At 46.9% G+C, this 13474-nt stretch overlaps 1 protein-coding gene across 1 annotated transcript in view; it reads left to right on the plus strand.

Annotated features, from left to right (window-relative positions):
* Positions 1-1925: 1925 nt before the first annotated feature.
* LOC311244131 (solute carrier family 26 member 6-like) overlaps positions 1926-13474 on the plus strand; it is a gene marked incomplete at both ends in the record, with an annotated part of 64649 nt that continues 53100 nt past the window's right edge. The window contains one exon of the mRNA XM_084333541.1: positions 1926-2065. Coding sequence (XP_084189667.1) covers positions 1926-2065 — 140 coding nt within the window. The remainder of the gene's footprint in view (positions 2066-13474) is intronic.

Raw genomic sequence — 13474 nt, forward strand, 5'->3', positions numbered from 1 at the left:
TTGAACTCAAAGTGATGAATTTTATTGCAAAAGAAAATTGCTCAGTTCAAAGGAAAAACAACACATTTGACATCACTGTCCCAATAATACTGTTTAATTTTGATTTAAAACTAGACATGGTATCAAATTACAAGTTTAAAGTCCATCCATCTTGTTGCAATGGTCTGTCATTGACATTTCAGACATTTCTATCCACTATCCAATCCAGTGGGGTGACAGTGGCTCAGGAGGTAGAGTGGTCGTTTGGTAATTGGAAGGTTCCACGTTCGATTCCTGCTCCTCCCAGGCAGTGCGTCGGAGTGTCCTTGAGCAAGACACTTAACCCCTAACTGCTTCCGATGAGCAGGTTGGCACCTTGCATGGTTGTCTCCGCCGTCGGTGTGTGTGAATGGGTGAATGTGAGGAACAAAAAATTGGAAAGCGCTTTGGATAAAAAATGCGCCATTTTATACTACTATGCACTCAGAGTGTAACACTCAAGTTCGACACTGTTTGACTGATCAATGCCACTGACCCTTAGCTGCCAGAGATGTACCCCTCCTGGTGACTTCTTGTTCACAATTTGTAAGTTGCTTTGGATAAAAGCGTCAGCTACTGTAAATGACTAAATGTACAATTTCAAAAAAAAAAAAAAACCTTAATCCTCCTCTTCTTGCAGTGTGCGTCATTCAAACATGATACAATAAAGCAAATTCGACTATGTTTCTACTGAAAACAGATTGCATCTATCTTCTCGTCTGACTCTGGAGAAAGCTATGTGCATTTCCCGTAATGTTGGCGTGCTGTAAAGGATGAACACAGTCTCCCACGGTTGAGGTAGCACACAGCGTTACATTCTGAACTTTGGATCGCTTGGGTTAAGTTATTCAAGTCAGAACTTACTTGGAACTGATAAAAAAGCTAGAACAATTAGTCAAACTCAATCCCATGCCATAAATCATATTGCACAACACCATCAGTAGGCGATATTTAAATGTTATTATTATTGAAAATGTTAACTCTTATCTGCTTAACAACGAATAAATAATAATAATAATAATTTAGGACCTGCTCCGAGGTCATCAATTGGCACACATGCCATGCATGCATGCAATTCGTATCTGCGATTAACCCATCCCGTCGTCCTTCCCCCCCAAGGGCAGCCGGGAGCAGACAGGCGTCAACGTGAGCCGCGCCAGGGGAATGTCAGCCAGAAAGATGAGCAATTTTTATGAGCCAGATATAATTGAACCAAACAGTTGTAAGTTGTAACGCACTAGTAGTGAAACAGGAATACACGGTTTCAAAGTGTACCTGCTGTAAAGCAGCATGGTTGAGCCACATATGTGTGCATGTGCTTTGTTCCATAAACACATGCGAGTTGTAACACACACACACACACACACACACACACACACACACACACACACACACACACACACACACACACACACACACACACACACACACACACACACACACACACACACACACACACACACACACACACACACACACACACACACACACACACACACACACACACACACACACACACACACACACACACACACACACACACACACACACACACCCTTCCACCAGGTGTGTGACTGGAGAGGTGAAGACAGGCCAGTGTGGGAGGTCTTCCCTGAAGACAGGACAGGAGAGGGACAGTCACTCCCACAATCCAGCAAAGACGGCCCCATAAAGGAGTGGACTCTGGTGGAGGACACTCTGGTGGAGGACAGGGAGCAGCTTTCACCGCTTCTGGGGTTCGTGGCTTTCGGTAGAGCAGGTGTGACAGCTTGTTCTCTTTGGCGACTGATTGTCTTTGTGGACGTCTACAAGTGGGTTTTCCATACTATGAGACACTTCAGCAGATAAGGAGCTAAAAAAGAAAAAAAGATCTTTCGACAAAGTTCACGGAAGACAGACAACCAGCCATGGAGGTGAATGAGCGTAGAACTGGGCACTTCTATGTGAGGAGGGGGGTTTTGGATGAGCCATGCCTGGATGAGGTGGCTAAAAAACGGACACACTCCACCCAACCGTCGCTAGGGGAACAGCTGAAAGATTCCCTAAGGTAAGGGGAGAGGACTGTGGGAGGGAGGAGGGACTGGAAGCTGGGACAGGGAGGAGGGACCGTTATACTCCAGGACGTTGGTTATGATGATGGGTAATGGCCACTGACAAAAAGCTATTTCAGAATAAGGTTGTATGCTGTGTTTGGGAAGCTACTTTCAGAGCAAGTTGAACTACCGCAAAGCTACCGTCAAAAGAAATATAGTTTGGCTAACTGTACTTACTTGGAAAAACTACTTTAGAAAAAATGTCATAACACAAAATTAAATGACAGGATTGCAAAAGATACCACTCAATCGAAAGTTAAAACTAGTCCTCACTTTAATAGCTGTCTGACAGTCAGACGTGAACCAAGATGAAATCATTATTATCTGATTTCTTTACTAGAATTTTGTAAAACTGGATTTTTGTGCAGATGTTAATTTGTGTAAATGTGTTCTAAATCTCTAACTGTCACGCTTTTAGACCAGTCTTTTAGACATGACCATCACAATGATCTCATCAGAGCAGAACATACTGTATGACAGGAGGAGGGGTGGGGTTGGTCAAAAGGTTTTCACTCAAAAGAGGAGGTGGCAGTGGTAGAAAAAAAATTCCTTTCTTTTCTAGAAGCCCCCAGCCATAATTGTAGTTGTAATAGTTAATTCCATGGGGAAAAAATAAAAGCCTGGGGGGGATTATGTGTTCTGTCTGTCTGCGTTTCTATCCAGAGCTAATCTCACCAACTACAAGGCTGTGGTGGATGACGCTTAGCACATAGGCTGACAGCAGAAGTATTTTATTTTAATAAATTTCCATCAGATAGATATTCAGTATAAAGTTACACCTTTTGAACACAAGAGGGCGATACAACACAGGTTCACTGCTCAGACTTCTCAGCTCTCTGGCCCCTGTTTACAACATGGAAATGCCATAGAGAACCTATTGTTGTTGATATACCTATGCATTAAAAACATTTATATTCTTTTCCATTATTGTCCATTGAAATAAGCGCCACCTTCTACTTTCATATCTGATCAACCGTTTGCTTTATAAACTTATCCAAGGTCTCAGTGAACTCAGTATACAGACTACTACTTTTATTGGTCTCGGTCAGGGGTCTGCAATTAAGTTTGGCCTCTGGACCCATTTTTTCCCAAGCCATTATATGGCGGGCCAGAACCAAAAACAATGGCTAATTTAATAAATGTATAGTGAAAATGTTTTAACTCTGTGACAGACCACCTTATAACTAAGACAGAGGCAGAAAATGGATCAAAATAAACTATTCTTGAGATGACAATCTAAGCGAGTCTTTATCACAAACGGATCCAAATATATTTAAGGTTTTGCAAAACATGTCTAGTGTTGTGCCCGGCTTTAGAGGGTTAAAAGCCAAATTGTAATTTTAATTTAGTTAACCTCTTAACACATTGAGTGCCACACCCCTTCCTGGGAAGTGACCCCTTCCATGCTGCCCATTAAACCCATGTCAACGTAGTTGTAGTTTGTAAATGTATATTTTATAGTATAGCTATGGGTATAATAACGCCCTCGAGTCTCAGTGAGCTGCTTCTGGTCAACGTGCAAAAAACGGATTCTTTTTTCATCCGTACATTTCCGTTTTATACCGTTTTGAATATGAACATAGTCCGGCCGCTTCTGAGCAATTCCAGGGAAAATACACGAAACAGCGTTTTTGTGTAATTCAATAAACACGTAATTTTTTTTCCGCCTGATTATCGGATCTTCCTGAAATCAACGATAGATCATCATTATTATCCTTCGTTGTGCACGCATGCAATGTGATTTAGACCGGCGCCCCCCCCCCCCCCCTCCTGCAACCCAACTGCAAACAGCCATACACATAAAACACAGATAGCTTCAATAGCTGTAGAAATAAATATCAGATCAACACAAGCTTTCATATATGGTGTCCTTGTCTCTGAAGTAATGCAGAAAAAGTATCCAATAATCTCATCGCCATTCCAGTTATCCACAGCGAACCTATCTCCGACGTTGTTGGGCATTGCACTTCAACGGGCGGGCGGGGTCAGTAGTCCAAACCATCCCTACAAGCGTGTGTTTTGCCGGAGTGTTTAGGACCCGACCCCACGCCGCAGCTCGGTAAGGAAAATAAACGAACCCGTGCAATAATGCCGGAAGGCGTTAGAGGGCGGTATAAGACCGTCTGCCAGCTCAGACACACTCAGAACAGTATGCACAAGGTGCCCCACTGAATTATGAATGGCAATAGCTAATAATAGAAATACCGTGACAGAAACGTAGATCTACGTTTCCGGCACTCAACGATCGGGCGACAGAACCGTAGATCTACGTTTTTGGCAAACAATGTGTTAAAGGTCCCCTGTCTTATAAATTGCCTTTTCCAGTGTTTATCATTGTTTTCTAGCAATGGGGGTTTGTATCAATGGGGTCTGTGTCTCTAATTCTCATTTTGGCTCATCAGTCTAGTCTCGAGTTCACGAGATCCTCCCTCACTCAACTAAGCCATTCTGATTTGACTGTTTTGCTGACGTGAGTAAGGCACTGGTTGTAGTCACCGCCCACAATCAACAATTACCTTGCTGACGTGCGCGGGTGCCGACTGAGACAGCAGAGAACGAGCGAGCGAGAGAGAGGGATAGAGAGAGATAGAGAGGGAGAGAGAGAGCGAGATAGAGAGAGAGGGAGAGAGAGATAGAGAGGGAGAGAGAGAGAGGGACAGAGCATTTACACACACTCACACGCGCGCGGGGAAGGAGCTTCTCCCCCGCAGTCGGGAGTACGTGCGCCCGTATTCCGATCTGTGCAATAATATTCACAGGGGTATATATTGTTATTTGAAACAAGTTACCAATGCATTGTCCCATAGGATTATTCGCCCCCCCCGCGGCGAAATTGATTAGTATCCCCCTCAATCTCTCTATCTGTCTGCCAGTGCAGACTGTGGGTGACTGTCACTCAAAGCGCTTATGGGCGGAGCCCAGCCCAAAACAGCTTGAAATCTTGAAGTGGAAAAATGCTGCTTTAGAGTACTTGATTAGAAATACAAAACAAGGATTTTTTTTGAAAAAAACTTTACAGATGTGTTCCATAGACTCACAGGACTTGCCCAAATAGTGAAAGGAATAGCAAGACATGTCCCCTTTAACACTTTCAGTGCCCAGCAGGGGGCGCTCATTTAGTGCTTGAATGCCCACCATCCACTTCAATGTTAGCGTTAATATCGCCTAATCTATGTTTTAAATTATGGCTATGTCTAATCTGCCCGTTGCTTATCAATGACTCATTTTCCAGTCAACATTGTCGAAGCGGATTGTTTTTTTATCGGTTCATTTCCATTTTATAGCATTTTGAAAAGCCCTTGTTTTCAAGGGAAAAAATTGATTCCGTGATAAACGCCCTGTACTGGAATATTCTAGAACGTTGTAATTTTTCGGCCTATTTATGAATAGTTTTCAAATAAATGCTAGATTATCGATAGTATATGTGTACGTATGCACGCTGGTGCCGCAAGCTGAAAATCGGTTCTCTTAGTTCCTGATCGCTCGCACAGCCAAACAGCAATATCACACATAGGGGAAAAGCTTATATCTCCGTGAAAACAGGTCTGATTATCCTAAGACTGGCAAACTAGATTCCTTACCTGAGATCAGATGGTATCCAAAAAGATTATTCCAATTCCTGATCGCCATTCCAAAAATCGATCCTTTTATTGATCCAATGCAACGTACTGTAAACACATATTCCATGCATTCCTGAGGCTCCACAATGACTGGGATCATCTCCGGTTACATGCGTGAGAAGTAAAATGTGGATTCCGGAGTTTTCATTGAGTCCATTCCAAAAGGGTGCATTACCATCTGGGAGACGATAGGGGGCGCTTTTTCACATCTGAGCTCCTGGTGGGGCTGGTTTCCCAACGGTAGACTCGGTTGATGCAATATGATTTCAGATCGCTAATAAAAAGAAATAACGAATAAAACGAATATTCTCGTGATGGTAAACCAGAGAAAAGCCGTGAGTGGCATTCAAAGTGTTAAATGCCAGTTTGTGTGATGGCATCACAAATTATTGTTAAAAAAACACACAAAAAGTCAAATATTTTCAATATATCAAATACAAAGTAAATTTTTCTGGGGGGGATTATTACAGGCTAGGCATGTGTCAATGATTAACAACAACACAGATTTTGATGGATTTTTTGTAATGTCAGATTTAACAACAACTCTTTTCAGAAAAGTGGGAGTATTTCATTTTTTATCTGACATTACAAAAAATCCAAAAATAAAAATGGTTATGATCAGGGCTGAAGTTAGATAAAATATTTATGACTGTTGTCCGCAATATACTGAGCACTGAGCACACATTAGGAACAAAAATGTAACGTTAGCGCCCACCTCATCAAGTACGTCTACACAACATATAAGAGTTGTTTGTAGGTCGGAAATGATGGAATAGATTCACCAACAAAAAAGGTGTTTAACCTGCTCATACCTTATTAAAAGCGTGGGGCAGGAGCAGCACAGATAACGATAGGTTATGTATATACGAGTGGAGTGCGCCCTGACGCCCCCAGGGGGAGCCAGCCCGGCCAACGTGTTTCGACAGTGCCTTACCAGCACGAGAGCTACCATAACAGACAAAAAGCTGATCGTAGCCCTGAGGCCCTGAGTACGGCTGAGGTAAATCCCCAAAGCCCGGACCGGACATGACAGGTGAAGGCCCGCCTCCAACTCACTAGCGTGAGGAGGCGGATGAAACGCCTGAACCATAATATCCCTGGAGCGGAAAGAACTCCGGATATTTTTTGGCACAAAGGCTGGATTAGGCTGCAGAGTGGCACCGCTATCGGAACGAATAGACAGACACTCGGGCCGTACCGAGAGAGCACAAAGCTCACCCACGCGTTTAGCGGAGGTGATGGCCAGCAAGAACGCAGTCTTGAACGACAGCTGTTCCAACTGCGCTTGCTCAAGAGGCTCAAACGGGGCCAAGGACAACCGACCGAGGACCAATTGAAGATCCCAGCTCGGAGCCAAAGAGCGTTTCACCGGCTTAAGGCGTCGAACGCCAAGCAGGAAATGCTTCACAAGAGGGTGGCTGAACAATACAACACCCTCAAACCCCTCATGATAAGAGGATATAGCCGCCGCATATACCCTCACCGTCGAAGCCGACAGTCTATCAAGGAGAGACTGAAGGAAAATAAGGACAACATCCAGGGGGCAGGACACCGGGTCCCTGCCCCCACCTTACACCACTCTTGGAACATACGCCACCTACCCGCGTAAAGCGCGATAGTGGAGGGAGCACGCGCATTCCAGATGATGTCAACCACAGAAGGGTCCATCCTCTCCAGACTTACCCTCTCACCAGCCAAACCATCAGAGGTTGGCATATCACCGGGGGCTGAAACAGCGACCCGTACGCTTGAGAGAGGGCCCTCGCCGACCAAGGAACAGGCCACGGCGGGGCTACCACTAGCTGGATCAGGACCGGGAACCACACAGCTGTGCCCCGGTCCGGCGCAACCAGGATCACGGTCCTGCGCTCCCTCCGTATCCGCTCCAACAACTGACTCAACAGATGTATGGGGTGAAAGGCGTACAGAAGCCCGGGCGGCCATGGATACATCGAGAAGGCATCCACCCCCAAGGGAGGATTGTCTTCCCGACTGACCGAGAACCACAAGGGGCACTTGTGAGATTGTCTGCTCGCAAACAGATCCACTGAAGCTTCCCCGAAGCGATCCCAGATCTGCCTGACTATGTCTTGGCGCAGTTCCCACTCGCCAGGACGAGGACCGCCGCGAGACATCATATCCGCGCCCACATTCTCCTTGCCAGGGATGTGGAGCGCCGTCAGACTGCGCAGAGTTCGACCGCCGCCCGGTGCAGACGGGTGGAGCGTGTTCCACCCTGCCTGTTGATATACACCGCTGCCGTCATACTGTCCGTTCTGACCAGAACATGCTCGCCTACCACCAGGTGGGTGAGACGTCTGAGGACCAGGAGGACCGCCCTCAATTCCAACACATTGATGTGCAGGGTAGACCGGGCAGCATGGATCGTCCAGCTGCCCCCCACTGCGTTGTTCCGACACGTCCCTCCCCAACTCGTGAGGGAAGCGTCGGTGAAGACCGTGACGTGTGAACACCTGCTGCCCATGGGGACCCCATTGGTGAGGATACCAGGCCTCCTCCAATGGGCGAGATCCCCCCATATTGACAAAGGAACCGTCAACCGTTTCCATTTGTCCCTCACCGAGTCTATTCTCATACTGGAGAACCACCTCTGTATCCTCCTCATGAAGACCACCGCGTGAGCAGATGCCATCATACCGAGCAGGCGCATCACTTGCAGCGCCGTGACCGTCTTTCCAGGACGGAAACCCCCGAGCGCATGGAGGATAGACACCCTCCGTTGCTCCGAGAGGGTTACAATCATGGATCTTGACCTCAGTGTCAAGCCCAAGTACTCCACCTGTTGACTGGGAAGAGGCGTACTCTTCTTCCAGTTCACAGCAAAACCCAGCTTGGTGAGGAATTCCACCACCAGCCAGGTATGAGACCTGGCGACCTCCTCCGACCGGCTGAGGAGCAGAATGTCGTCGAGATAGAATAGAATTCGTATCCCCTGACGACGTAGAGGCTCCAGCGCAGTCTCTATGCACTTGGTGAATGTGCGGGGAGCCAGAGAATAGCCAAACGGCAACCTCTGGTGTTCGTACGCTACGCCCTGAAACAGGAACCGTAGGTATTTCCTGTGAAGAGGGAAAATCGGGATGTGAAAATACGCATCCTTCAGGTCTATGGAGGTGAACCAGTCTCCCACTCTGACAGCAAGTAGCAGGTGTTTGACGGTCAACATTCTGAATGGTCTCGCCACAATCAGACGATTGAACGCGGACAGATCCAGTATAGGTCTGACCCCTCCCGTTTTTTTGGGCACCAGAAAATAACGGGAGTAGATGCCTGACATCGCGTCCTCTGTCGGGACCACGACTACGGCCTGCTTCGCCAACAGAGATTGGATCTCGTCGGCCAGAGCTGTCACTGCTGCTGACCCTGACAATAGGGTCTGCACCAAACCTGAGAACAGAGGGTGGGGTTGTGCGAACTGCAAAACAAGCCCCAGCCTCAACATTCTCTCCATCCATCCCACCAAACGGCATTCTTGTCGCCATATGTGATAATAATCCCAGAGCGCACCCGCCGTCAACTGACACTGGGCCGCAAGGAACAGCAGATAGGTGGCCCGGTACCTCCCGCTGTGCGTCCTACACACCGTAGCCCTGCAGTGATATTGCTACCACCCAAATCACGCGCGCCTCTTCTTTGCAGACCACTGCCGATCTCGCGGGAGTGGGAGGCATCAACGTGATACCCCGCCTGGCGAAGGCGAGGTCGGGGTAACCCGTGCTGAGCATTCATACGAAGAGGCCTCGAGTCCCCCTGCTGACCACTGTAAATAGTGGCAGCCGTAACACTAGGCTCACCAATCACACAACGTGTGGCGCGGGAGCCACGTGACAGCACAACATTCTCACAGACAGACCCAGGCTCAGCCATCAACTGGGTGTCAGCCCCTGTCCCCATGAAAAGCAAAACGTGGGGCCGCATGCGCTTAAAAGAAGGTTCGCGGCCCGCAGCCAAAGGAAAACGATCAGAGCCCCTCTTCCGCTGGTGACGGGGAAAAGAGTGATCGGGGAGTGGGCTGTTCGCGGCAGAATGGCGACGCCTGTATATTCCAAGCCGAGTACATCCAACATGGCCGATCCCTCGGCCGCCAAGGCTGTCGGCCTTGTGGACCCCTGTTGACTCTCCGCCCAGGGTACCACTGGCGGGGGAAACATGGCCGCCTGTCGAGGGCCTCGCCACAGTCGCTGACGAGGCCATGCTCCAACCTCTGGCTGCATAGCGTGAGGCGGTGTGGGACCTAGATCAACAACCGCCTGCATCTCCGCAGAACGACCAAAGAGTCCCTCTGTGGAAAAAGGAGCCGTGAGGAGAGAAAACCTTTCTTCTTCCCCAAGAGGAGATTGCTCCAACCAGAAATGCCTATTAACAAGCGTTGATAGCATCCTAATCCTCCCCGCAGTTATAGCTTGCGACTGATAAGAAGCATTTTGTATGAAAGTATTCTGTACTTCTGTATGACAACTATTAAAGAACTTGAACTTGAACTTGATTCAAGATCTCTTTAACACCAAAAACATGCAAAATGTTTTCAGCGTCGGCTGGTCCTGTAGCCCCACTACCCGACGCTAATGTGGACAGAAAAACAGTCAGCTGAGCCACAACACTGGCCGCCGCTAAATTCCATCCTGTAGCAGTATAACTCTCATCAGTCCATACTGCCACCCGCCGGGCCGACTCGCTCTCAAGCGTCGGCTTCCGGGTGGAACACCGTTCAACCCCGCCGGGGCACAGGATCGATGCTACCTGGCTACCTAGCCACGGCACACCCGCCCTGCACCCTGTTGTCAACCCATTCACCCGTAAAAAGGGTAAATAGGACTCAGCAAAACCCCCCACATTAGCTACCGACTGACCTTCATCAATGAACCGGTTAAGAGGAGGGAAAAGCGGAAACATCCCACGGCGGGGAACATTAGAACAGTGACCCAGCATTATAGCATTAGTGTTAGCAGCGCGCTCCAGGATCGCCTGGAAAACGTCCACTTCAGGGGAACGTTCACCAAAACATCCCGCCCCTGGCGCCGACACACAACTCGGTTGTGTAACAAAACAACCAGCATTACTAACACTAGCATTAATGCCTGATGACACAGGGCCTACCTGTGTACGAGCCAACTCGATAGCCAAACCTTGCACGCTGTCCCTCGATCTGCTGCCACAAGACGAGGAAACATCAGGATAGACCCGACGTGTCGTTGGATTCCAGGGGTAAGCAAATCTCCGGTAAGCACTCAATATTACGCAATTTCTCTAAACTTTTCATGACAACTAGTTGCATAGGGTGCACGCATCCGCTATGATGGAAACGAAAATAGAGGAAGAGCGAGTGGTGACCACGCCTAGTGCTATATAGTACGTAGCACTAGGGCGGGGCCTGGCAGGTGCTGGGTGTATTGTTTTTTATTCGTTGATGGAGTACACTAGGTACTGGAGATGAGGTATATCTCGATGGCGAAGAGCAGGACGCGATTAGCCAGTACGATTAATATAACTTGGTTCTGCATGTATCGTGCTTCCATTCAAACAGATGGCAACACACGTGACGTCAAGTCTCACTCGCGTGAGACTTCCTCTCTAGATACTCTACCTGGCCAGGGTACTCCTGGGTCCTAGTGCCCCCCCATGTTACACTATATGTCATGCACATGTATTTTATGTTAATAAAATTGCATTTATCTTTAGTCCTAATTCTGTCACTGTTTGATGTCACAAAGAAGGGTGTATCCGAAAGCTGTCTACAACATTTGTAACATGTTTGTTTGTTTGTTTGTTTATTTACACATATAAAAACAATTACATATATAATACAATATAATCCACAAATAATTAACTGTATTAGACATTTGTTAATGATGAATAGGCTTCACTTCAGATTAGGGCACACAATAGCATCTGCAAATGATTTATAGATGTTTTATGAATGTCTTAACAAATCATTTGTTGAACATGAAAAATAAATGGAGATACAGTATTGTAGAACTAATCTGTAAATGTTATACAAATATTGTTATAAATGCTTTAATAATCATTTATGAATGTATATAAATGGTTTGTTCATGATTAGTTCATTATCTACAAATACCTTATAAATGTATTATAACAGGGTGTTATTATAAAGTGCTACCGTCTCATCTTGGTCGGAGTGAATGATCAAAGTTCACAGATTCACCTGGACCACCCCTCACACCACCCAGTCAAATATTAACCAATCACAATGAAACGGGACACGACGCGCCAAAACGGATCATAGATTATTAACGTGCAGAATGTCACAAAGTGGATTTGTGACGGATTCATGGAAAGTTAAGGACACGACATGTCACGTCATCATGTCCTTGCTGGAACTCGCTTTGTTAACAGAATTCGGCTATAGGGCGACAATAATGTGGTCAAGAGCCATGGTTTCTATCTTGAGCCTTAACTGGCGTGGTTTATTATTCACATGGCAGAGCAGTAACACTACAGGTCTTCTCTCACTGAGAGACTGGGGGAAAGAGAAAGAATGGGAGGAGACATCTCTATTTACTTTAAGAAAGTAAACAAACACTGCCCCTGTGCACATGTCTGTAAAAGACTGTACATATCTAAAGCCTCCTATGGACTCGTTCCTTACTGGACCGGCAAGATCTGTGTTAACCAACGCAAGTGGTACTTTTACTTTTTCTGTGGGATTTCTGTTTCTCGATTGAGCAAACTTCCCCTTTATGCACACGACACATTCTTTATCAGGTCTACGCTTTTCGCCTTCAATGTGCATGCCCTCTGTCACTGCTTGCAGTTTCAGTAAATCCTCGTAATTACAATGACCCATAATCTCATGCCATGTCTGAATAGCGTGGCTGACGGTTACTTTACACACATCATTGTCATTACACTCTGTTTTCAGGTAATACATTCTTTGATACACCTCTATGTCAAATCGCGTACCGTTGGGCTCTACAAGAAAATGTTTACCTTCAATGAAGAACACTCTGGCACCGTTCGCAGTAGCAGCTATTACAGAGAATAGTCCTTGTGGGAACGATGGTACATAGAGAGCGTTCTTTAACGTCACTGTACGCCGGCGCCCCCCGCTGTCCGTGAGGCATACCTGTGCGTCTCCTCTCTCTTTCACCAACCCGTAGGTGCGCTTTCCGTCTGCCAGCTCCATGCTGTGTCTCTCCGGGCGGAAAGTTCTGTCAAAGTTCTTGAACTGACTCCTGTCGTTTTTTTTCTGGACTCTTTTTGTATCACAAACAGTACTGTAATTGCAAATCTGGTATGTCATAAATGTATAGATGTAGCAGTACTGTCTATCTGTATGTCATGTATGTCATATATGTTACGATGAATTGAAAATGGGGGACCCTGATGTAAACAAGATGAAAGTCTTTCTCTGGTCTGCATCCCCTTAACAATTGTATGTATTGAGCTGTACTGTACTGTACCCATTCTGCAATCTGTTAATACAGTTTTCAATCAATCAATCAATCAATCAATCAATCAATGACGTGGGACGACGCACCTGTGTCCACGATCAGTCCCTTCCTTTGGGCCTGTTGCAGCTGCGTTGGCCTGGTGACGTACGCCGTCTGCGCCCTGGGGATGAAGCCCTCTCGTTCCGCTACTCTCCAGTCGTCGCCTCGATCCATCTCACGCCAACCATCGCCGCCATCTTGTCCATGTGTGTGTCGCACGCCCTGGTCGTGTTTCTTCATGCCCGCTCTGCCTGCGTGACGCGTGGAT

The sequence above is a fragment of the Notolepis coatsorum genome, assembly GCF_963971535.1.
Source record: "Notolepis coatsorum genome assembly, chromosome: 17".
NCBI classification, from domain to species: domain Eukaryota; kingdom Metazoa; phylum Chordata; class Actinopteri; order Aulopiformes; family Paralepididae; genus Notolepis; species Notolepis coatsorum.